Genomic DNA, 26,710 nt, shown 5'->3' with positions numbered 1-26,710 from the left:
GCTTGAGAATGAGGTTAAAGAATAATCAGCCATGATTGAATGGCAGAGCAGGATCAACGGGCCATTACCTAATTCTGCTTCCATATCTTAACACTCTAAATTGGAGAGACAATCATGGAAGAAACCTCCTGGGCTTGGCTTTGTAATTCACTTTTTGTTCTTGAATCTCTCCCAACAGGTCCCTTTCTTATCTTGTTGTTCCTTGGATGGACCCCGGTGGCTGGACCCTTCATCAGTATTCTATCTGGACATGGTTACTGCTGAGTTAAGTCACAATGGATGTTACAGTCTGAAAGCAGCACTGTAGTCCAACTTCTTAGCTTCACACCCTGTATTGCAGTACCTTCAACCAGTGGGCCTTGTCTCCGCAGAGTGTAGTCCCCAGCCAGGAGTGTGCAGACACTGGGCCCTTACCTTGGTCTGGGTGTGTGTGGTTTGATGCTGTTCCAGACTGGCAGAGTGACCAAAGGCTTTGTCACATATCTCACAGGTGAAGAGCTGGCTGCCACTGTGTGATCTTCGGACATGAACCTCCAACCCATGTGGAGTTGAGAAGCCCTATGTAAGAAGTATTCATGGTGAAGACTACTGGATGGTCGGACTGCACTCGCGTTATCTGGGGACCGATCACTAGTTAGGATTTTAGAGTTTCAGACGCAAATACAACTCAACTCACCCTGGCCATTAAGCACCCAATTTGTACCAATCCTACCCAAATCCAATGTATTTCTCTCGCATTCCCATCAAGGAGAAAGAGGCCTGTGGAATGTCGAGCTGTTGGTGAACAGTGGCATATGCTGGACTCTAGATCAAAGGCTCTTTGGGGCTTTGCATGGTGGGTGAAGAGGAGGCTGATGCTTTTCTGCTGCTTATGTGTGTGGGGGGAAGGGGGGCTTTGGTGTTCTGGTGTTTATCCTGTCTTTTATTCTTTGGGGCTTCTCTTCTGTTTCGTGGATGTCTGTGAAGAGTAAGAATTTCAGGTTGTAAATTGTAGACATTCTCTGATATTAAATGGAACCATTGATTCTACTTCCTCCCCACTGATTCTACAATCCCAGGGAAACTTACAGTGGTTTATTAAACTACCAACTACAACACCTAGAGGCAACACACACATTCACGGGGAGGATGTGCAAACTTGACAAACAAACAGTGCTGGAGATCAGGAAGCCCTGTTCTGTCCTCAGTGCCTTGAGCTCAGTAAATTTCTGAGTTGTGCTGGACCACAGGAGACCAGCGACAGGACGTTGAATCTGTTAGCTAAAGTTTTCAGCTGGTGACGTGCTGCGGCTGAATCTCAGACTTTGCTCAGTTGGTGCGGCACTGGACTCGGTCACAAAGTGGAGCCCGGCCACAGAAACCATGGGATTACAGTTATGGCGACAATCAGTTCGGACCGGCAATTGCGCTGTCGAGGGGAGGAGACGTCAGAGAGAGCTGAAGCGGAACCTTCTTACAGAGACCCAACAGAAGGTGGCCGTGTCTGATAAGCCCAAACCTGCCTCCGAAGCAGCGTCACCCTGTCAGGTCCGGACATGGACGGGAGGGCAAAGCCACAGGATTGCTGTGCTGGCGAGGGCTTGACGTGCAGCAGTGGTGCTGTGCCCACTGATCAAAGTCTGGTCCAGCATCTTACAACGGTGCCTGTCTGTGACAAGGCCCATGGGTTTGGTGGGAGGAGGACCAGACCCAAGCTCTGTGACTTCAGCTTGCAATGGAATACAAGGAGGGCAGTGCCATCCACAGTAGGACAAATATCAGAGTGGGCCAGACTGGGGAGGGGTCCTACATCACAGTTATCATTCCCTTAATCTAACCACTGCAGTAGTACCTGTCCCATCACACATATCTAGTCAACATTCAACTGATCAAAGATCTTCTCTTCAGCTATCCACCCAATAGACACTGACCACTCACATCATTCAGCAGCAGTGCTCCCATTTATGGCCAAACTCTCTTCACTAAACACATAACCAGCAAAGTCCCTGTCCCACTGGGAACACCGTATCTTTGTGTAGGGCATGGTAGGTGCGTGCGTGATAAAGCAGACCCTTCCTTGAGCGATTGCTCTTTCCTGTCTGTTTTCCTCTCCCCAGAGCTCTGGGGGGTTTCACCTGCACTACCTCCCGCCAAACCTCTGAGTCCACTGCGAGAGAAGTGAGCCAGTGTCAGTGATCTCTCCCAGACCAACTTTTCTGTTAGCGGTGGCCTCATTACATTCAGCTCACTCTGATGAGTCGGCCTGACAGCATATTTCCCAGGTGAAAACTCCACCCTGACCTCTGTCCTTGGAAGGGATGACCAGGTCTATGGGAAGTGTATAGAGGTTCGGTGTAAATAGAAGGGGGAAGGTATCACTTGTCAAACCATCAAAACCTACCCCACCCTCTATCACACACCTCCTGCCCCACCTCTGGATGAGTATATGATCCCACATCGGCCTCATCAGTCACCCCAGAAACCTGGAGCATGAGAGTGGAAGTGAGTCCTCCTAGATTTCAAGGTCTATTGTCTCACTCATGCTTTGTAATTACAAACGTTTGTACAATCTCGTCTGTTTGGATATGGGGGAAATATTTCTGGGGTTCTCTCACTTGGTGTAACCATGGTTTAGGTCTCGCTCTCTCTCTCTCTCTCTCTCTCTCTCCTCTCTCTCCTTTCTCTCTCCTCTCTCTCTCTCCTATCTCTCTCTCTCTCATCTCTCTCTCTCTCTCCCTCTCTCTCTTCCTCTCTCCCTCTCCTCTCCTCTCCTCTCCTCTCCTCTCCTCTCCTCTCTCTCTCTCTCTCTCTCTCCCTCCCTCTCTCTCTCTCTCTCTCTCTCTCTCTCTCTCTCTCTCTCTCTCTCTCTCACATTACTCTTTGATTCAGAGTTTTCAGTGAGTGAGAGTTTGCCTCAGGCTCTCCTAAAGACAGGTGCACATGTCCCTCTGACTGCCACTGTCTCTCTCTCTCTCTTTCTTTCTGATTCTCTGATTTTCCCTGGGTGTGCCTGGGCATTTTTGTACATGGATGTGTCTGGGTTTGTGTACCTGCGTACACCAGTTGTAACCAAGTGTGTGTACTTGGGTGTATCTGGATGTACCCTGTTTTGTACACTGGAGTATGTGTACCTGGGTGTGAGTGAGCCTGTCCCTGGAGGTGTGTGCTTGGCTATGTACCGAGGTGAGTCTGGGTGTACCCATGAGTACCTGAGTGCAGCTGGGTGTAGCTGGTGTGTGTGTTTGGCTGAGTCTGAGTGTATACCTGGATGTGTCTCGGTGCACCTATGTGTACTTGGGGGTAACTATCCGAGTTCATCTGGTTGTAGCTGGTGTGTGTGCTTGGGTGTGCCTGAGTGTGTGTACCTGGGTGTATGCACCTAGGTGTGTCTGGATGTGTATCTGGTTTGCTTCCCGGATTACGTGGGAGTGTTTATCTTGGTGACTATCTGGGTGTCTGTTTAGGTGTGTGTACCTGTGTGTCTATCTGTATGTGCATAATTGTATGTACCTAGGAATGTGTACCTGTGTGTACAAGTGTGTGTAGCTTTGTGTGTAGGTGTGTGTACCTGGGTGTATGAGCATGTGTATCTGGTTGTGTACAGGTGTGTGTATATGGATATGTATGTGTGTGTGTGTACCTGTGTGCACAGGTGCATGCAAATGTGGGTACCTATGTGTACAAGTGTATACAGGTGTGTGTATCTGTGTGCACAGGTGTATATAGGTGTGTGTACTTGTGTGTACAGGTGTATACAGGTGTGTGCATCCAGATATGCACAGGTGTGTGTACCTGGCGAGTCTCACTCCACGTGAGGTGGTTTACCTTGTCACATTTGGTGCAGTCGTACGGAGCTCTGTATCGGCCCCTCTGGGTGAAGAGGATGTGGCCATTATCCTCGACGGCTTGTGTGTTGACCTGCTTCTCAACAGTGGCTCTGGATTCCAGCAGCGGTGACAGGTAATCGACAACCAGGTGCTTGAGTCTGCCTGTGGCATATCCAGTCCAGGGGTATGGCCTGTAACGTAATCCCGGTGTCCCGGTTTCCGAAGGGAGAAACACTTTATCTGAGCCTGGAACACATCAAATCATTCAAATCAAAATGTAAACTTTCAAAGTTCATTTATTATCAAAGCATGCATACAGTAAACAACCCTGAGATCTGGCCTGCTGCAGGCAGCCACAAAAGAGCAAAACACTGTGGAAACTGTTAAAAGAAAAATATCAAACACCCAACCCGCCCAAATAAAAGAATGAATTGTGGCAACAGCAAAAAGTGACCAATTAACATGCAGAGTATCAAATGTCAAGCTGCAGAGTCCTCGAAACAGTCCAGGAGTGACAGCCACTGAGTCAGTTCTGCTGCGCTGTGTCAATAACAGCAGGCCTCAGCCACAGGCCCAGTTCCACATCAAAGTGCCTCAATCAAATTGCACAAGTAGTGAAAAAGATTGTGGGGTGAATCGTAGAGTCCTCCACAAAGGAGTCCACAACTGCGGAGCACGTTCCGCGCTGAGGACATTAAACATCAAACTGCAGGGTCCCCCGAAAAGAGTCCCACGGCCCTGAGACGCACGGCCAAGGAGATCGAAGCTGCACCTTCTGCCAGCGGCAGCGAGAGGAAGATGCAAACGTGAGCAGATGGCGCTGAACACCCGCTCAATCTCCACTTCTGCTCTTGTCAATTTCAGTCTTGCTTTGACACTTTAATTGGTGAGGAGTAAGGGAGCCCACCATGGGCTCAAACTCTGCCACCAAGAAGGAGGACTGTAGTTATAAGCAGAGATTTAATAGGCTGCGCTTGTCCTCCTGAATGTAGGAGGCTGAGGGTGAACATGCAGAAGTTTATAAAATTATGAGGGGCATAGGTATAACAGATAGCCCGAGGCCTTTCAGAGGAGAGTGGGGTCCTAGAACTCAAGAGCATGGATTAAGGAGTAAGGGGAGAAATTTAAAGAGCATCTGATGGTATGGTTTTCACACAGAGAGTGGAGGTTATATGTCAGAAGATGTGGTGGAGGCAAATACAATTACAAGATTTATAAATGCACTTGGATAGGAAAGGTACAGGAAGGAATGAGCCTGGTGGGATTAGTTTTGAGAAGCATCATAGTTGCTATTGACAATATGGAGCAAAATATTGTTTCTTTGCTGAACAATCTGACTCTACGTTTCCATGATTCATTCCTCAAACTGTCATCAATTGCACTCTTGCTACATAACTACTCATTCCTCCTGACACCCCCGACCAAACCTGACCCACTTCCCTCCCATCCCCATTCTCATTCAGTCCCACAAGGCTGCCTTCAGTTCCAAAGCCCCAACAACACCACAACCCCAATTAACCCTAACCTAATCACAGGACAATTTACAATGACCAATTAACCCTAACCTAATCACAGGACAATTTACAATGACCTATTAACCGTAACCTAACCACAGGACAATTCACTTTTTTTTTCACAATGACCTATTAACCTACTTGGGACAGCTTTGGACTTTGGGAGGAAATGGGAGGACCTGGGGAAAACCCATGCATTTCTCAGTTCAGACATAGATTCCTTACAGAACAGTACCATTCCAGTCCAGTTGGTGGCAGTAATGCACCTAAAGTTGGACTGCCAACTGCCATTAAAAGTCAGAAGAACAACAACACCGGAATTGAACTCTGAACTTTGGAACAGCCTGAGCTGTAATGGCATCGTGCTAACTGCTCCGCCGCTGATGTAGGTTCTATTGTGTACCGAGAATAAGAAATGGACATGGATTAGAGGCTAATGAAACACAAAATGACTGTGGACTCAATGTTCCCTCTAAGGTGTGCATGCACACACGTCTTTTTCTATTAGTGCACAAAGGAATTTGAACTGTGCACAAAAGGTTGTCTCCCTCTACCTCTTTGTTAAGTGTATTTCACAATCATACACAACCACGTTTCTTTTTCCAGGTTTCTGATGCGGACGGCGTTGACAACGTGGAGTTTGTGATGATTTGTCTGCAGATTTTAGAACTGGCTTATTTGTACAGTTTTTATTGAAGAAATTATTCAGTGCACACAAATTAGAGGGCATGTTGTGTGAACTGAAAGGGAAACAAATAGGGAATGCTGGAAACTCTCAGCTGGTCAGGCAGCATCTGCGGAAGGAGAAGCAGTTAATATTCTGGTCTTCGTCAGTGAATTGAAACATTAACTCTTGTCTCTCTCACACATATGCTGTCTGACATGCTGAGTACTTCCAGCATCTGCAGTTTTTTGCTCCCAGTAGATGGGTTAGATGTGTACCTAGTTTGAACTTTAAACATCAGCATTGTAACTCCCTCTCAATACGCCACCGAGTGCCAGATTGGATTATTGGGACCAGCCTTCAGGCAGAGGGCTACAGAGCCCTTCTCCACATTTTGGGGGGAGGTTATAATTATTGACCAACCTATTCTTCTCTCCCCAAATTACTTTTCGGGTTTCGATGCCATACCTGGAGGGGAACGAGGTCCCCAGAGGTCCTCACACTCAGGACTTTTCTCGTGTGCTTCCTCCTCTGTTCCTGGAGAAGGTGAGTGGCCGTCCTTTGTGTCTCCTGAACCGGCGTGTGTCTGAGGAGCTCTCCAGCACTTTGGCTTGGAGCTGCAGACTGAGGTGGAGTTCTCGATGGGTTTGAGGCTCCGCGAGGACTCCTCTAACTTAATTACAAGAGATGGCATTTCCTGAGCTGCGGATTCCACTTGTCCAGTCACTGCAGAGAAGAAGATAAGTCAGCGGTGGGTCCACGGGTACATCTAGATCATGGCACAGGGAGCTCTCACATTAGCATTTACATTTGGAGACCATTCAGCCCACTGAATGATGCTAGCTGTCAGAGCACTCCTATCAAACTTATTGATCTAATCATAGTCATAGATCCATTCAGCTCAGAAACAGGTCTTTGGTCCCAACTAATCTGTGACCAAGATGTCAACCTGACCTAGTCTTATGGGTCCATGTTTGACTGATCCTCCTCTAAATTCTTCCTGCCAAATGTTGACATTATACCCATTTCAACCACTTCCTTCGGCAGCTCCATCCACACACATCACACACTCTCTGTAAAAAAAAACAAAGGCTCCTCATTTTCCTATCGAATCTTGGCCCTCTCTCCTTGAACCTATGCCCTGTAGTTCTTGATTCTAGACTCTGGGAAAAAGACTGTGTACATTTACCCTACCTTTGCCCCTCTATAAGATCACCCCCCCCTCCTTCAGTCTTCTTTGTACAAAGGAACAAAATCCTGGCCTGCCTAACCTCTCCCTATTATCCAGCCCAGCACCAAGATGGGAATCACCCAGAGGGCATTGGATGTTGGGAATTCCCATCCCACCGGAGTGTGGAGGCTCTATGGTTGCTGAGTATACTCAAGACCGAGTTAGTCCTTCATCAGCAGGGATGAGTTGGGTTCAAGGGCCTGTTTCTGTGCTGTATCACTCCTTGACTCCAATAGCGTTTGAGGCGGATGTGGTTGGTGCAGGAAAGATGGGCTGAATGGACGTATGTACACCACACGCTCAGGCGAAGGTGACATTGCTGGTTGCTCCTTACCTGAAGGGTCTGCAAGGCTGATCACGTAATCATCTTCATCGAACCGCTGGCCCTGGTAGCTGTTGAACCGCTTACTCCTCACCAGAAAAGAACGAGGCATCCTGAAAATGTCACGCCTCAGGTCTCCGCGTCCTGTGAAGGGGAACCCATCAGGTTATTGTGAGCTTGAGCCAGAAATGGGCTGGATGAAACGGAGCACCGGATGTAGAATGGCAAGGTAGAAGAAGCGCGGTAACAGAAAATAGTGTCAAGCTCTCAGCAACAGAGTGAAGCACCAAACTCTAAACAACCCCATCACTGGGCACTGGACATTGACTACTGGACACAGGGCATTGACCACTGGACACTGGGTGTTGACCACTGGACACTGGGTATTGACCACTGGACACAGGGCATTGACCACTGGACACTGGGCATTGACCACTGGACACAGGGCATTGACCACTGGACACTGGACATTGACTACTGGACACAGGGCATTGACCACTGGACACTGGGCATTGACCACTGGACACTGGGCATTGACCACTGGGCATTGACCACTGGGCACTGGGCATTGACCATAGGGCACAGGGCATTGACCACTGGGCATAGGGCATTGATCACTAGATACAGGGTATTGACCACTGGACACACAGTAAATCTCCGCACCCACCCCCACACTCCCTGCACCCTGAGCCACACCTGTGACATGACAGAGGCACACATGCCATATTTAGTAGGTGATGAACCCATGTAGAGTGACCAAACTGAGAAATGAACATGCTGTGTCAGAACATTAGAACTTGGACCAGGAGTCATCCACACTGTCCCTTCAAACTTGCTCCACATGCGTTTGAATCACAGGCGATCTCCACCTTCCACACCAGGTCCCTCCATTATCCTCCGATCCCTCAATGTCCAGATACACGCCCACCTCTGTACAGAATGGACACGACGGACCTTCCATGGCAGTCCAGGGTAGAGAATTCTCAAGCTCCCCCATCTTTGAGATAAGGAATATTTTTTTCTTCCACCCCTTACTCTGGAAAATGTCTCCAACAGGGAAACCTTCTCTCCGCATCCATCGGTAGAGCTTTGAAACAATTTTGTATATTTCAATGCCATCTGCTTTCATCCTAAACTTCCCAAACACCCGGCCCCACTTCACACAGTTTCTCCTCATGGACCAAATCCAATAACACTAGAATCAATTTGATGAATCTGCACTTTGCTCCCTCTGTGGCTTAAGTGAAGTGTCTATAACTGCATGCACTGTTTCAGGTGAGGCCTCACTAAAGCACTGTATAACCAAAACCCTTGTGGAAAAAAAGGAGAACAGACCATTTTTCTCCAGCATCTCTGTGCATGCTGGTCTTCTGTAGCCTGTGTGTACACACACCCAGGTCCCTATGGACAGCAGTGTTACCTAGTCCTCATCACTTTACTGACGCATAACATCACTGCGATGTGCACCAGAGTGGGCGATCTCACGTTTTTCCAAGTGATGTCTGACCGGCCTAACTCTCATCCATTTAGTCATCTTGGCTGCACCATCCTGAAGTCACCTGACACCCTCCTCTGTGTTCACAGTCTCCGCTAGCTTTGCATCATTGGCTCACCGCGAAGTGCGTGGCAGCATGTCAGCGTAGTGGTTAGCGTAACGCCCTACAGCACCAGCGATCAGAGTTCAATTCCCGCCGCTGTCTGTAAGGAGCTTGTACGCTCTCCCCATGTGGATCTCCTCAGTTTCCTCTCACATTCCAAAGATGTACATGCTAGGGTTACTAACAAACATGAGGCACAGGAAAATCTGTAGATGCTGGAAATCCAAGCAATGCACACAAAATGCTTCTACCCTCTCCTATCTGATTCCTTCTCCTCCAGCCCTTTATCTCTTTCACCAATCAACTTCCCAGCTCTTTACTTCACCCCTTTGCCCCCTCTCAGCTCACCTACCACCTTGTACTTCTCTTGCCCCCTCACCTTCTTATTCAGACTTCTCATCTTTTTTTCCAGGCCTGATGAAGGGTCTCAGCCCGAAATGTCGACTGTTCACTCTTTTCCACTGATGCTACCTGGCCTGCTGAGTTCCTCCAGCATTTTGTCTGCACTGCTAAGTTGTGGGTGTGCCACTTTGGCTCCCGAAGCACAATGACACCTGTGGGCTGCCCCAGCACATTCTTGGACTGTGTAGGTTAGAAACTTAAAAACAAAGAAGCATAGAAAACCTACAGCACAATACAGGCCCTTCGACCCACAAGGCTGTGCCAAATGTGTCCTTACCTTTGAAATTAGCTAGGGTTACCCATAGCCCTCTATATTTCCATGTATCTATCCAGGAGCCTCTTAAAAGACCCTATCGTATCTGCCTCCACCACCGTTGCCGGCAGCCCATTCCATGCACTCACCACTCACTGTATACAAAACTTACCCCTGATATCTCCTCTGTACCTACTCCCTAGCACCTTAAAACTATGAACGTTCGTGCTAGCCATTTCAGCCCTGGGAAAAGTGTCTGACTATTCACACTATCAATGCCTCTCATCTTTTTGTACACCTCTATCAGGTCACCTCTCATCCTCTTTCGCTCCAAGGAGAAAAAGCCAAGTTCACTCAACCTTTTCTTGTAAGGAATGCTCCCCAATCCAGGCAGCATCCTTGTAAATCTCCTCTGCACCATTTCTATGGTTTCCACATTGTTCCTGTAGGGAGGTGACCTGAACTGAGCACAGGTTGTTGGCACAAGTGACACATTTTGATGTTTTGATGTACATGTTAATCTATAATCTCTGTTGATGTACAGCAAGTGATAAAAAGTTGGATTTCCAGCATCCGATCTCACGGCACCCACTATTCTAGCTTGAGAACTAATTCTAAATGTGGTGGTGCGAGCCCTGAGGCTCCTGATGGCAGCAGTGAGAAGAGACAGCGTGTAGTGGTGGGGGTCCCTGATCATGGATGCTGCTTTCCTGCGACAGCATTTCATGTTGGTGTGCTTAATTGTGGGGAGGGCTTTACCCATGATGGACTGGGCCAAATCCACTACTTTTTGTAGGATTTTCCACTCAAGGGCATTAGTGCTTCTATGTCAAGCTGTGATGCCATCAGTCAACTACACATCTATCGAAGTTACATGGAGTGCAGCATCCATCATCAAAGACTCCCACCATCCAGGCCATGCCTTCTTCTCACTACTACCCTTTGGCAGGAGGTATTGAAACCTTAGATCCCACGCCACCAGGTTCAGGAACCTTACAACCATCAGGCTCCTGAACCGGCATCGATAATTAATCACAACTCTGAACTGATTCTACAACCTACGGTCTCACTTTCAAAGATTCTTTATTACATGTTCTCAGTATTACTTTTATTTGCATATTTTGTCTTCTTTTGCAGATTGATTGTTTGTCAGTCTTTGTTACTGAGCTTCAGGACTCACACCACCAGGTTCAGGAATAGTTATTACCCCTCAACCATCAGACTCTTGAACCAGAGGGATAACTTCACACACCCCATCACTGAAATGCTCCCACAGCCTATGGACTTACTTTCAAGGATTCTTCATCTTATGTTCTCAGTATTTATTTCTTATTTATTTATTATTATTTCTTTATTTTTGCATTTGCACTGGTTGACCCAAGTTGGTGTGGTCTTTCATTGATTCTGCTATGGTTATTATCCTATGGAATTATTGAGTATGCCCACAAGAAAATGAATCTCAGGCTGTATATGGTGACATACATATACTTTGATAATACCTTTACTTTGAACTTCATTTTCTTGTAAAATTCTATTGTATTGTATTTCTTTTTCTTGTAAATGCCTGCCAGGAAATGAATCTTAAGATAGTATATGGTAACAAATGCACACTTTGATAATTAATTTACTGTTAAGTTTGAATTTTTAAATTTACCTTGTATTTTGAATATGGACCATGCTGGATACAGTAATCTATTTATCTATTTAATACAGTTTTTCTATTATTGTCTTGTTTTTATCTACCGCTTTGTTTGATTGCCTGAGAGGAAGCCAAACAGAGTTTCATTGTATCTATGTATAATGACAATAAAGATCATTCAATTCAATTCAATTCCTACTGTATTGAATTGTATTGACTTTATTTCTTACATCCTTCACATACATGAAGAGTAAAAATCTTTATGTTCCATCTCCATCTAAATGTGCCATGTGCAATCATAGTGATTTATAATAATTTATAATAAATAGAACAGTCAATGTAATATAGAGCACACTCAAGTCAGCATGAGTTCATCAGTCTGATGGCCTGGTGGAAGAAGCTGTCCCAGAGCCTGTTGGTCCTGGCTTTTATGCTGCAGTACCATTTTCCAGATGGTAGCTGCTGGAATAGATTGTGGTTGGGTTGATTTGGGTCCCCAGTGATCCTACGGGCCCTTTTTAGTCACCTGTCCTTGTAAATGTCCTGAATCATGGGAGGTTTACAACTACAGATGTGCTGGGCTGTCCGCACCACTCTCTGCAGAGTCCTGTGATTGAGGGAGGTACATTTCCCATACCAGGCAGTGATGCAGCCAGTCAGGATGTTCTCAATTGTGCCCCTGTAGAAAGTTCTTAGGATTTGAAGGCCCATACCAAACTTCCTCAACAGTCTGAAGTGAAAGAGGCGCTGTTGTGCCTTTTTCACCACACAGCAGGTGTGTACAGACCACGTGAGGTCCTCGGTGATGTGTATGCCGAGGAACTTGAAGCTGTTTGCCCTCTCAACCCCAGATCCATTGATGTCAATAGGGGTTAGCCCATCTCCATTCCTCCTGTAATCCACAACCAGCTCCTTTGTTTTTGTGACAATGAGGGAGAGGTTGTTTCCTTGACACCACTGTGTCAGAGAGATAATTTCTTCCCTGTAGGCTGCCTCATTATTATTTGAGATAAGGCCAATCAATGTGGTGTCATCGGCAAATTTAATTAGCAGATTGGAGCTGTGGGTGGCGACACAGTCATGGGTGTACAGAGAGTAAAGGAGGGGACTCAGTACGCAGCCCTGAGGGGCTCCTAATCTTGTTATACTGTGATCATGATACAGTGACCTTGTCTTATAACTGTTCACATATCGATGGAGATGTGCATCTTAATTGAGTACTGTGCTCGTACAGAGAAACAAGAGAGAAACAGACCCTTCAGCCCATTGAGTCTGTGGTGGCCACCAAACATGATCTACACCAACTCTACATTAATCTTATTTTCTATTTCTCCTCCCATTATCACCAACTCTGCCCTCCCATTCAACCACTCACCCAGGCACAGCTCATTGCAGCCAAGTAATCGTCCTGCGACGTGACATCCAGCAGAAGCCCGCATGGTGACAAGTGGGACAAACAAGCTCCACGTAGGCAGCACCAGCGGTCAGGATTGAACCTGAGTCTTGAGTCAGCTGATCTACTAGCCGGGCCACAGTACTGTCCTCACTGTGGATAGCGACTGCTTTGCGTGCTGGGAGCACGTCGCCCGATCCCCAAGCTGTATAGCAACTCTGTTATCTACAGACACTATATGAACCACTAATATTTTTGTCTGACTGCTCCCCTGTTAGTGGGAGAGAGAGCCTGCAGCATGTTGAAGGCTGGGCTATGGACTACAGTTTTTCTTGGACTGTACATCATGGGCTCTTTGAGGGCCTTGCTACTGCTTGCTTGGTGGTTGGGCACTTCCTGCTGGAATGTGGGGGAGGGTGAATGCTGCTACTTGTGCATGGGAGGGGGATTTTGTGGTTCTAACATTTTCCTGCCTTTCATTCTTTGGGTTTTCTTTCAGTTTCCTGGGCGTCTGTGAAGAGCAGGAATTTCAGGTCGTATACCATATACATTCTCTGACATTAAATGGAACCGTTGCACTTTGTATATGATGGCCATGTTGTCAAAATGGTTGTGTTGGGCGTGCTTGATCAGGAAGAGCGTAGAGGCCTTTGGGGTGTTGTGGTACGCGGAGTAGTGACCTAGTTGTAAAGTGAGCAGTTTCATCAGTGGCTATTCATAGTCACTCTTAAAGAGATGATGAAGATGTTGTGCAAAGTGAATGAGTCTGCGAGCTGATATGCTGAGTGTAAGTACAGCAGCTTCTGCAAAAAAATGATGATATTGTGCATAATCACCGTGCAGTTGCAACACCACCAAGGCCATTTTGCTCAAAATAACTGTGCTGAAATAAATGAAGTTGCAATCTGCACTCTCTTGTGCATCCCGATGAAGGGTCTCAGCCAAAATGAGACCCTCCATAGATGCTGCCTGACTTGCTGAGTCCCTGCTGCTTTTTACATGTGTTGCTCAAGAGTTCCAGTACCTGCAGAATCTCTCCTGTTTATATCTTGTATGGTGACTGATTTGCCTGTAGGACTACTCAGACAATGACTGCAGTGACTGTTGTTATAGTGAGTATACATTGCACAGGGTGTTAGAGAGCTTGTGGAGTGAGGATATGGAGAGGGAATCAGGGTATGGAGAGAGAATGATGGCGTGGTAGGGATTGGGAGACTACAGTGAAATTTGAGATTGTGAACTGGGCTTTGGCAAATCAGGCAGAGGACAGAAATATGGAGGGGGCAGTGACTGACAAGGGATTGGGATTTGGAGTGGGAATCTTCAGGGTGGGGATGAAGGAAATGTGGGGAAAGCGTGTCCTGTGTCTCTTAGTATTTATTTAGCCCAGCAGTCTGGGAAAGGGAAGGTGAACAATCAGCTGGCTGGGAAGGAAGCGATGTTGGAGAATTAAATCACAAACACAAGAGCTGGAAATCCAGAGCAACAGAAACAAAGTGCTGGAGGAACTCAGCAGGTCAGGCAGCATCTATGGAAATGAATAAATAGTCAATGTTACAGGCCAGGACACTTCTTCAGGACTGGGAAGGAAGGGAGAAGATGTCCTAGTAAACATGTGGGTTGAGGGAAAAGAGGCTGTCTTGGTGGAGCCAGTTGGGTGGGAAAGGTCAAGGGCTGGAGAAGAAAGAATGAGATAGGAGAGGAGAGTGGACAATTTAGGCGAAAGGGAAGGTGGAGGGGATTAAAGGGGAAATGATGGGCAGGTGAGAAGAAGTGAAAGGGGGAAATAGGGGAAGGGGAAGGAATGGTGGAAAATGCACCCTGCAGGAAGGTAGACTGGGGACCTCTCAGGCCACACAATAATCAGAATCAGGCCTCAGACTGCCGCGAGGCAGCCCCAAATCTAAGGCCCATTCTGTTGAAATCGTCATACGTAGAGTAGAATTTTGGACACATGATGTTAAACATCTGATGGACGCTGTGAGCCAGTGTGTCACATGCACAGAAGAGGCAGAGAGTGGTAAACACCAGACATTCTGCATTTGCTGGAGACCTACAGCAACACACGCAAATTGCTGGAGGAACTCAGCAAGTCAAGCAGCAGATCGATGTTCCAGGCCCGGAGCTTCTGCCCCTTTCCTTTCCAGTCCCAATGAAGGGTCTAGGCCTGAAACGTCAACTCTTTATTCCTACCCACTAATACTGCCACACTTGCTGAGTTCCTCCAGCATTTTGTGCGCATTGAGAAGAGAGGGCAACAAGTTTGTCATGTGGCAAGTAATAGGCCGAAGTACAAAGTGTCCGTGTTGTAGACCTTGTGCCCAGCAAGCACTGAAACCACAATTTCCCTTCTCAAGCAACAGAACTGCATTAAGCAGGGAGGGGCTGTATATTCAGCGAGACTCACCCCCACAAAATCAAAACCAAATTAGCACAGGGCTCGACATGTTGCAATCTGACCCTGTGCATTAAGTTGACATTTTGAGCAACTTTATCTCACACCAAGAGGTGGGAAGCTGTTGGAGATTCTGGTGTTGTTGAGTCAGCCCACCTAACACCAAAACCCAGAGCTCGAGCGCTGGGGAAAATCTTGCCGGGAAAGTGTCAGTAAGTTCACAGCCCCACATCCCTGTGAGTGTTAAAGTCACAGCAGCTTCCCCGTGAGATGAACTGACAGCTGTGAATCTCTAGATCTTGCTGGCTAATTAACACCATTCTGCCCTTGATGTCACTGAGAAAACCTCCCTGTTATTTTTAGGAGCCTGCAGTAGAGGGTTACAGTTGGTAATTAACAGTAACAGTGCAAAAACATTTTTTTAAACACCTTCCAGTTAATGTAACATCAGTTAATTAATATGGCTATAAAAGGAACAAATTAAACTGTTTAATCATTCCTGATAGAACTAACACTTCTAAGTCTCTTTCTCTGCAGCTGTTAATCCTACAGTATCTTCTTTCTCTTCTCTCCATTTCTTTTTCCAATCCTTAATTATGTTCAGTCACTCTGTTCCCCCTACAGTGCAGCTATCAACATCCACTACCTGGAAACTCTAAAGCACCATGTCCAAACTGCGACTAACTCCTTGGCTAAATAAATACTCAGAGACACAGGACACCCAGCCAGGTTCCAGGGTACACACATACACAGATTCCCCGACACAATTACATCTGAGTCTTAGGATACATATTTCTGGGTCTGAGGATACACGCACTGCACCTGGGTTCCAGGAGACACGCACGCCTGGCTATCTATAACCGCTACAAATCATACCACAAATCATTTTTGAGGTGCTGCCTCTAAAAGGTGACATCCATCATTAAGGACCCCCAGCACGTGGGATATGCCCTCTTCCCACTGCTACTGTCGGGAAGGAGGAAGCCACACAGTCAATGATTCAGGAACAGCTTCTTCCCATCTGCCATCCAATTTCAGAATGGACATTGAACCCATGAACACTACCTCACTACTTTTTATTTCCATTTTTGCTTTGCACTACTTATTTAATTGAACAATATATATATACTTACTGTAATTCAATTTTTTCTATTATTATGTTTTGCATTGTACTGCTGTTGCAAAGTTATCAAATTTTACAATATATGCCAATAATACTAAACCTGATTCTGATACCTCTACAAAGTTATGATCTGTACTTCATATCTTAATTATTGCTGCTTTATTTGAAGCTGTACCACAGGTCCCCCTTTATGGAATCATTCTAAAAGATATCCACTTCAGAAATACCCTGTCAATTGTCAAACATTTTGGAAACTGCTGAAAACTGTAACATATGTACAAGTCCTTGTTCAAGTTGGTCTCCCTGTGGTACACTCAGGGTGGTTGGCACCATAGTCCTGGTGTAGCATCCTGTATATTGGTGAGACCTGGCGAGAATTGGCAGACTGCTTCTCTGAGCACCTACGCTCTGTCTACCAGATCTCCTGGTGGCAACCCATTTTAATTCCACTTCCCATTCCCATCCCAACATGTCAGTCTGTGGTTTTCTCTTCTCTCGCGATGAGGCCACACTCAGGTTGGAGGAGCAACATCTTATATTCCGTCTGGGTAGCCTCCAACTTGATGGCCTGAACACCAATTTCTTGAACTCCTGGTAATTACCCCCTTCACCATTCCCCATTCCCATTTCCCTCTTTGACCTTATCTCTTTACCTGCCCGTCACCTCCCTCTGGTGCTCCTCCCCCTTCCCTTTCTTGAATGGTCTTCTGTCCTCTCCTATCAGAGAAAGCAGGTACAGGGTTCTGAGTTGGATGATCAGCCATGATCATACTGAATGGCGGTGCAGGCTCGAAGGGCCGAATGGCCTACTCCTGCACCTATTTTCTATGTTTCTATTCCCCCATCTCCAGTCCTTTGTGTCTTTCATCAATCAACTTCCCAGCTCTCTACTTCATCCCTCCCCCTCTTCTGGTTTCACCAATCATCTACCACCTTGTACTTCTTCCTTCCCTCTCCCCATCATCTTGCTGTAACCTCTCATCATTTATTCTCCAGTCCTGGTGAAGGGTCTCGGTCTGAAATGTTGACTGTTTACTCTTTTCCATCGATACTGTTTTGACCTGCTTGAGTTCCTCCAGCATTTTGTGTGCATTGCTTGGATTCCCAGCATCTGCAGGTTTTCTCTTGTTTGTTCTGGGAAAAGACTCAAGTTTTCCTGTAATAACCTCCCACCATGATTCCTTGGAAGATATCTAAAATGAAATCAATAATCCAATGTGGGTCTAGTGTGGGAACCTTGTCCATCCCATTCTGATTGGCAGATACTGTATTAAATTATTGGGAGGCAAAGCAGATAAAGATAATTGTTTTAAGGGCTGCATGCTGATCATCATTACTGTAGAAGCTGTGAGTGTGAGATGTCACTGAAATGGAATTGGTTTATTATTGTCCCACTTACCGAGATACAGTGACATGCTTGTCTTGCATACCGTTCATACAGATCCGATCATTTCACAGTACATTCAAGTAGAACAAGGTAAATCGTAACAGAGGATGACCAGAGTGAGGGTAGGACCGATCGGTGATAGAAAAGGAAACTGTGCCTGGAGTCGAAGGAGGTAGGTGAGGTCCTTAATGAATAATTTGCTTCAGTATTCACTTTGCCTAACATGAGGACAGATAAGACAGGTTGATATGCTGGAATAGTTTGATGTCATGAAAGAGGATAGGCTAGAGATTTTGGAAAACATCTGAAAAGATAAATTGTGGGGCCGGACAGGATATACCCAAGTTACTACGGAACGTGAGGGAAGAGATTGCTGTGCCTTTGGCGACGATCTTTGCATTCTCACTGGGAACAGGAATACTGTAGTATCAGATGATTGGAGGGTCGCAAACGCTATTCCATCGTTCAAGAAAGGGAGTAGGGATAATCCTGGGTTTTGTAGACCAGTGAGTTTTACTTCAGTGGAGGGCAAAATATTGGAGAGGATCCGTAGAGACAGGATTTACGAGTATTTGAAGAAGCATAGTTTGATTAGGGATAGTCAGCGTGGCTTTGTGAGGGGTAGGTCGTGCCTCATGATCCTGACTGAATTCTTTGAGGATGTGACAAAGCACATTGATAAAGGTACAGCTGAGAATGTGGTGTTTATGGATTTTAGTAAGGCGTTTCATAAGTTTTCCCCAAGATAGACTCATTCAGAAAATCAGGAGGCATGGGATCCTGGAAAACTTGGCTGTGTGGATACAATTGGCTTGCCAGTGGAAGACAGAGGGTGGTAGTGATGGAGAGTATTCTGCCTGGAGCTCAGTGACCAATGGTGAGTCTGCTCTGTAACCCCTACTCTTTGTGATTTTTATAAATGACTTAGATGCGGAAGTGTAAGGATGAGTTAGTAGGTTTGCAGATGATACGAGGTTTGGCGGAGTTGTGGATAATTTGGAGGAATGTTGTAGGCTGCAATGGGACATTAACAGGATGCAGAACCGGACTGAGAAGTGGCAGAGCAGATGGATTTCAATCCCAAAAATGAGAAGTGATTCATTTTGGAAGGTCAGAAGGCAGAATACAGAGTCAATGGCAGGATTCTAGGCAGTGTGGAGGAACTGAGGGATCTTAGGGTAAACGTCTATAGATCTCCTGAAGTTGCTGCATAAGTTGATAGGGTTGTTAGGAAGGTGTATGATGTGTTGATCTTCATTAGCCACACTTGAAATATTGTGTTCATATCTGGTCACCTCATTATAGGAAGAGTGTGGAAGCTTTAGAGTGGGTGTAGAGGAGATTTACTAGGATGCTGCCTGGACTAGGGCACATGTCTTATGAAGATAGGACTTTTCTCTTTGGAGTGAAGGAGGATGAAAGGTGATTTGTTAAAGGTGTACAGCATGGTATGAGGCATAGACAGAGTACGTAGCCAGAGGCTTATTATCAGGGCAGACATGGCTAATACAAGGGGACGTGATTTTAAGGTGATTGAAGTATGGCGGGCGGGGAGGTGGTGGTTTCAGAGGTAGATTCTTTACACAGTGGTGTGGGTGTGTGGAACACACCCAGGGAAGATAGTAGGGGCAGATATAGTAGGAGTATTTGAGGAACTCTTAGATAGGCACATGCTTGATAGAAAAATGGAGGGCTGTATAGAGGGATGGGTTAGATTGGTCTTAGAGTAGGTTGGCACAACATTGAGGGCCTAGGGGCCTGTACTATGCTGTAATGTTCTATGTGCTAATGCAGAATGATGTGTAACAACCGCCAAGAAAGTGCAGTGCAGGTAAACAAAGTGCAAGATCATAACGAGGTTGATTGTGAGGTCAGGAGTCCATCAACAGACCTCAGGTAGTCTGAATGCACAACTGCTCTTCCCTCCCCATCATCCACCACACACGTGCCAATTAGGGCCATGTGCCGAGCCTGTTTCTGTACACTCTGCTCACACACGGTTCCACGACCAAACACCCGAGAAAACACATCGTTCAGTTTGTGAGTGATGAGAGAATGGTGTGGCTCATCACCAGCAACAATGAGACGGCCTACAGGGAGGTGGTGAAAGAGCCCGCGGCCTGGTGCCAGGTGAATAACCTCTTCCACACCGTCAACCAGATAAAGGGGATGGTTAATGACGTTAGGAGAACTCACCCCGCGTTACATCAACGGCACAGCAGTGGAAACCGAGGAGTTTTGAACTCCAGGGAGTGCACATATTGCACATTTCTCAGGGTCCCAAAGCACATTCCACACAATGAGAAAAGCTGACCAATGCCTCTTCTTTCCATTGAGGGTGAAGAGCGATGGACTATGCACATCTATGCTCACATATTCTTACAGACGCACAGTATCATAGTGTACGGCATCACTGCATGGTACAGAGACCTCACTACAGTGGACTGGAAAACTCTAGAATGGGTAGTCAAAACTGTCCAAAGTACTACCAGCAACAGCCTATGCGCCATCAAGGACATACATACAGAAAGGTGTCGGGCAATGGTCAGTAACATGAAGGATCCGACCCACTCTGCTCATGGACTGTTTGTCCCACTCCCATCAGCTACATAACATCCACGCGAGGACCACAAGACTGAAACAGTTAATTTCCCTAAGTAGTAAGGCTAATCAACACCTCCACCCACTAACCAACCCCTCCACATTCCCAATCACCCACTAACCCACCCCTCCACATTCCCAATCACCCACTAACCCACCCCTCCACATTCCCAATCACCCACTAGCCCACCCCTCCACATTCCCAATCACCCACTAACCCACCCCTCCACATTCCCAACCACCCTAACCCACCCCTCCACATTCCCAATCACCCACTAACCCACCCCTCCACATTCCCAACCACCCTAACCCACCCCTCCACATTCCCAACCACTAACCCACCCCTCCACATTCCCAACCACCCTAACCCACCCCTCCACATTCCCAATCACCACTAACCCACCCCTCCACATTCCCAACCACCCTAACCCACCCCTCCACATTCCCAATCACCCACTAACCCACCCCTTCACATTCCCAACCACCACTAACCCACCCCTCCACATTCCCAACCACTAACCCACCCCTCCACATTCCCAACCACCCTAACCCACCCCTCCACATTCCCAATCACCACTAACCCACCCCTCCACATTCCCAACCACCCTAACCCACCCCTCCACATTCCCAATCACCCACTAACCCACCCCTTCACATTCCCAACCACCACTAACCCACCCCTCCACATTCCCAACCACTAACCCACCCTTCCACATTCCCAACCACCCTAACCCACCCCTCCACATTCCCAATCACCCACTAACCCACCCCTCCACATTCCCAACCACTACTAACCCACCCCTCCACATTCCCAACCACTAACCCACCCCTCCACATTCCCAATCACCACTAACCCACCCTTCCACATTCCCAACCACCCTAACCCACCCCTCCACATTCCCAACCACCAACCCACCCCTCCACATTCCCAACCACCCTAACCCACCCCTCCACATTCCCAACCACCCTAACCCACCCCTCCACATTCCCAATCACCACTAACCCACCCCTCCACATTCCCAATCACCACTAACCCACCCCTCCACATTCCCAACCACCCTAACCCACCCCTCCACATTCCCAACCACCCTATCCCACCCCTCCACCTTCCCAATCACCCACTAACCCACCCCTCCACATTCCCAATCACCCACTAACCCACCCCTCCACATTCCCAACCACCACTAACCCACCCCTCCACATTCCCAACCACCCTAACCCACCCCTCCACATTCCCAATCACCACTAACCCACCCCTCCACATTCCCAACCACACTGCTTTATCATTTCCTGTCAGTCACCTTATGTACGCACACTCCTGTGCCTAATGTTACTTTATGTACATATGATTAATCTATGTATATAAGCTCTCTAATGTATTTATATTTATTGTGGTTTAAAAAAAAATTGTGGTCTTTATCTTATTACATTTTTGTTTGTGTTGCGCTTGATCCAATTATTTTGTTCACCTTTACACTTTTGTACTGGAAATGAAATTAAACAATGTTGAATATTATTGTAATAGAATTTTCAGGCTTTTGCATCGTCTGCCCAATGGAAGACAGAATGTTCTGGATGGGTGGGGTTTTTGGTTATGTTGGGTGTTTTACTGAGGTACCAGCAGCCATTTTAGCTGGTGGTACTCTACACAAGGACTTGAGAGCATGAAGCTTGGGAATCTTGCCGAACAGGGATCATCAAGTACAGTTACTGCAGCCAAAAGGGTGTGCAGCCACTGAGTTGTGTTTCATCGTTTGGTCTCTGACAGTGAATGTGGTGTGCTGGCTGATCTGGGCACATACAACTTCAGATGCTGGAATGTGGAGCGACAAACGATCTGCTGGAGCAACCCAGCGGGGCAGGCTGCATCTGTGGGGGGTGGTGGGGGGAGTGCCGGGAAGCAACTGTTGATGCTTCAGGGAAAATCAGAACCCAGGTCCTGATTCAGGGTTTGGATCTGAAACATTGACAACTGGTTTCCTCCCACAGGAGCTGCTTGACCTTCTATTCAAACCAGGAGCAGGTGTCAGTTACCTGGCACTCATCATGTTCACAACTGCTTCTCCACCTCAGTGCTATTTTCCTGCCATATCCCCTTTTCCCTTCGTTCCCTTAAACTCCACAAATGTGTGCCTCACTGCTTTAAGTGAAGCCAACGGCTGAGCCGGCAAAGAGACAGGGAGGACTCCAGCAATTCAGCGTTAGTGGAGAAAGTCCTTACCTCAATTCTAAACCACTTTCTGTTTCATACAAAATAATGACTTCTGCCTCAAGTCAGGGCAAACATGGTCAAGTCCTCCATGAAAACCAGTGACCCCTCCTTAACTCCACTTACACATCCCACTGCCTTGGGAAAGCTGAAGACATAATCAAGAACTCCTCCCACTCCTGGTCATTCTTCCTTCTCCGTTGAGCTTTCCCACTCTGTCACCATGAGTGAGACCCTTTGCTTTCCTGCTTCACTTTCAGAGTGGGTGAGCCCACATTTCTCACCTTCTATTCCATCTGCCACATTCTCATTTTCAATTTTCCCTGTCTTCCTGAAGCCCCTTCACATCTGCCCCAACACACACTCGCCATCCCACCTCAGCTTGGGTCTCTTAAAAATTTGCAAGTCTTAAATAATACTGACCCAATCCAGAAGTGACATCTACAGAACCCAAGAAAGATTGACACAAAACCTCAGTATCACCATGCTATTGCAATGTATGTTTTGCTAAGTGGAAAGGGAACATACTGAGGTCTTGTGTCAATGTAGATGATTGGGGAACTGAGCAGTAATTTGAAGCATTGAGCCAACGATCTGCAAACAGAAGAGGCTCTGCAGATGCTGGAAATCCAGAACAACACACACAAAAAGCTAGAGGAACTCTGCAAGTCAGGCAGCATCAATGGAGAGAAATAAACAGTCAATATTTTAGGCCAAGACCTTGACTAGAGAAGGGTCTCAGCCCACAATGTTGACTGTTTATTCCTCTCCATAGATGCTGCCTGACCTGCTGAGTTCCTCCAGCATTTTGTGTGTGTTAATCAGGAATCATGCAGTGTGCTCATCTGAACCCTAGAGGGGGATGGAGAGCCAGTTCTGTTGTAGAGCTAAAGGAATGGCATCTTCTGCTAAACAAACTATTCCTGCAGATAATCAGTGTATATAAGAAAAAAAGCCTCTTTGAACAGCTTATAGTGGCAAAAACTGTCAGCACAGCATTGTTGCAAGACAGTGTCTTGCCTTCCAGAATCAGAATCAGAATCAGGTTTAATATCACCAGCATCTGTCGTGAAATTAATTGTCTTTGCAGCAGCAACACAAAGCATACAGAACAATAGAAAAAAGCCATGAATTACAATAAGTGTGTATATATAATAGTTAAATTAAATAATAGTGGGAAAATGGAAATAAGAAAGGACTGAGGCAGTGTTCATGGGTTCAATGTCCATTTAGGAACCGGATGGCAGAGGGGAAGAAGCTGTTCCTGAATCGCTGAGTGTGTGCCTTCAGGCTTCAGTGAGGGTCAAAACCAGTGTCCCATCTCTCAGTGAGGTATGGCTCTGAACTCTGCACGAGAGAATCATTACCCTTTTTCTGTGTCCATGATAACATTAGCCATTTGAAAGTTACATACGTGGATAGAGCGTTGGTTGATTGGCAGGAAACAGAGAGTGGGAATAAAGGGATCCCATTCTGGTTGGCTGCCGGTTACCAGTGGTGTTCCACAGGGGTCCGTGTTGGGGCCGCTTCCTTTTACGTTGTATATCAACGATTTGGATTATGGAATAGATGGCTTTGTGGCTAAGTTTGCTGATGATACAAAGATAGGTGGAGGGGTAGTGCTGAGGAAACAGAGAGTCTGCAGAGAGACTTGGATAGATTGGGGGAATGGGCAAAGAAGTGGCAAATGAATTACAATGTCGGAAAGTGTACGGTCACGCATTTTGGTAGAAGAAATAAACGGGCAGACTATTATTTAAATGGGGAGAGAATTCAAAGTTCTGAGATGCAACGGGACTTGGGAGTCCTCGTGCAGGATACCCTTAAGGTTAACCTCCAGGTTGAGTCGGTGGTGAAGAAGGCGAATGCAATGTTGGCATTCATTTCTAGACAAATAGAGAATAGGAACAGGGATGTGATGTTGAGGCTCTATAAGGCACTGGTAAGACCTTACTTGGAATACTGTGTACAGCTTTGGGCTCCTTATTTAAGAAAGGATGTGCTGACGTTGGAGAGGGTTCAGAGAAGATTCACTAGAATTATTCAGGGAATGAGAGGGTTAACATATGAGGAACGTTTGACCGCTCTTGGACTGTACTCCTTGGAGTTTAGAAAAATGAGGGGGGACCTCATAGAAACATTTTGAATGTTGAAAGGCATGGACAGAGTGGATGTGGCAAAGTTGTTTCCCATGGTGGGGGGGGGGGTCTTAAAGAGCATGTGGTAAATGTGCAATGTTCTAACTGCTACATATAATGCCAGCTTAGCCGCATGCACCAAGGAGAATTCTGATATATATATCTATATCAGGCAGCAAGTATTGCTGTATTTGACCAGATCATGGGTGCATTGTTTAATAGGGAGCATGAGTTGTATTGATTCCCTATAAGTCAGCAAGTTAGCTTATGGGTACAATGAATGTAGGGAGACATGTATTTCTAAGCATTATGTATATCTTTTTAAACAAAAGATACTCATGAGCATCACTGTCCGCGTACTATATCAGTTTGAATGTGGACTTCAGAAAGGGCGAGATGAGGGAACACACACCAGTCCTCATAGAGGGATCAGAAGTGGAAAGGGTGAGCAATTTCACGTTCCTGGGCGTGAACATCTCTGAGGATCTAATCTGGACCCAACATATTGATGCAGCAGCAAAGAAGGCAAGACAGCAGCTATATTTCATTAGGAGTTTGAGGAGATTTGGTATATCACCTAAAACGCTTGCAAATTTCTACAGATGTACTGTGGAGACCATTCGAACTGGCTGCATCACCCTCTGGTATAAGGGTGTGGGGCTACTCCACAGGATCGAAGTAAGCTGCAGAAAGTTGTAAACAGCCAGCTCCATCATGGACACTAGCCTCCATAGTATCCAGGACATCATCGAGGAGTGATGTCTCAAAAAACGGGGTCCATTAGTAAGGACCCCCATCATCCAGGTCATGCCTTGTACTCATTGCTACCATTGGGAAGGAGTTACAGAAGCCTGAAGATACTCACTCAATGATTCAGGAACAGCTTCTTCCCCTCTGCCATCCGATTTCTGAATGGACATTGAACACTACCCCATTACTTCTCTATTTCCTTATTTAATTTAACTATATATATATTTACTGTCATTCATGTTTTCTCTATTATTATGTTCTGCATTGTACTGCTGCTGTAAAGTCAACAAACTGCACGACACATGCCAGTGATATGAAACCTGGCTCTGACTCATTTGCCAGAGTTCTTCCCCCAGAGTCATCATTCCAGTGTTATGAGCCCCAGTGAAAGTGAGTGTCTGTGACTCCGTCGGTCTCTGCTTGTGCACTGAACTCTTACAAGGCAGTGCCTGTGTGCCATATCCAGTGGGGGAGTCAATGTCTGTGCACCACTTTCCATTCGGGACCAGTGCCTCCATACTGTTTTCCAGTACTAGTCAGTACATGTGCACAGTATCCACGTCTGTAAACCATACCCTCAAGGACAATGATATGATCTTCACTGGACAATACATACAACAAAAGGTGGAGAGCAGCTCCTACCACTGGGGAAAGTGTTTACCCACTCCACCAAACTCCGGTTGAGGGGGGAATTGTAATCTCGCTCTGGGCTGATTTCTGTTCCCATTCTGGTGCCACCAGGCTGTGATCCTCTACCACTGGTCCAAGCACCGGGGAGACTCAGATCGAACAGGCCGTGTTTGTGGTCCCACCGTCTGCACAGTTGTGCCCACTGTAGGTCTGCAGCCCACCTCCCTCTTGCTTCACCTATGGCGTGGACAGGGAACTAACTGTTCACTCTCTGTTATATCCACTCTGGATCCAAGTGCGCCTTGCCCCCAGAAAAAGACACAGAAGCCAAACTCCAATGTTGTTGACTCCTTCGCCAAAGACCAGGACTTGAAATGAGCACCCAGAAGGCAGAAGGTTCTCTCCTCCCCTGCCTCACAACAGGAGCCCAAAGATCGATTTCTGCACCACTCATGGAGTTTAGAAGAATGAGGGGGAGATCTAAGTGAAGGTACTAAGTACTGAACGTCTAGATAGAGTGGAAGTACAGCAGACATTTCTAATTATAGGAGTGTCCAGGAGCAGAGAGCGAAGTCTCAGAATAGGACGTTCCTTTAGAACACTGATGGGGAGGAATTTGTTTAGCCAGTGTCAGATTCATTGCCACAGACGCCTG

General features: G+C 46.6%; 1 protein-coding gene across 2 annotated transcripts in view; it reads right to left on the bottom strand.

The window, feature by feature from the left end:
* LOC140740198 (zinc finger protein Gfi-1b-like) overlaps positions 1 to 26,710 on the bottom strand; it is a 33,641-nt gene that overhangs the window by 5,393 nt on the left and 1,538 nt on the right. Inside the window, exons 2-5 of one of the 2 annotated variants that reach the window (XM_073069225.1) lie at positions 7,550 to 7,681; positions 6,453 to 6,710; positions 3,805 to 4,052; positions 415 to 558 (exon numbers count right to left, since the gene is read on the bottom strand). In XM_073069225.1, the coding sequence (XP_072925326.1) occupies positions 415 to 558; positions 3,805 to 4,052; positions 6,453 to 6,710; positions 7,550 to 7,649 (750 nt within the window). In that variant the 5' untranslated portion in view covers positions 7,650 to 7,681. The remainder of the gene's footprint in view (positions 1 to 414; positions 559 to 3,804; positions 4,053 to 6,452; positions 6,711 to 7,549; positions 7,682 to 26,710) is intronic. The other variant, XM_073069226.1, reaches the window with a different exon arrangement.

Source organism: Hemitrygon akajei, chromosome 16 (assembly GCF_048418815.1).
Source record: "Hemitrygon akajei chromosome 16, sHemAka1.3, whole genome shotgun sequence".
NCBI classification, from domain to species: Eukaryota; Metazoa; Chordata; class Chondrichthyes; order Myliobatiformes; family Dasyatidae; genus Hemitrygon; species Hemitrygon akajei.
This window is presented reverse-complemented; position numbering and strand designations above follow the sequence as displayed.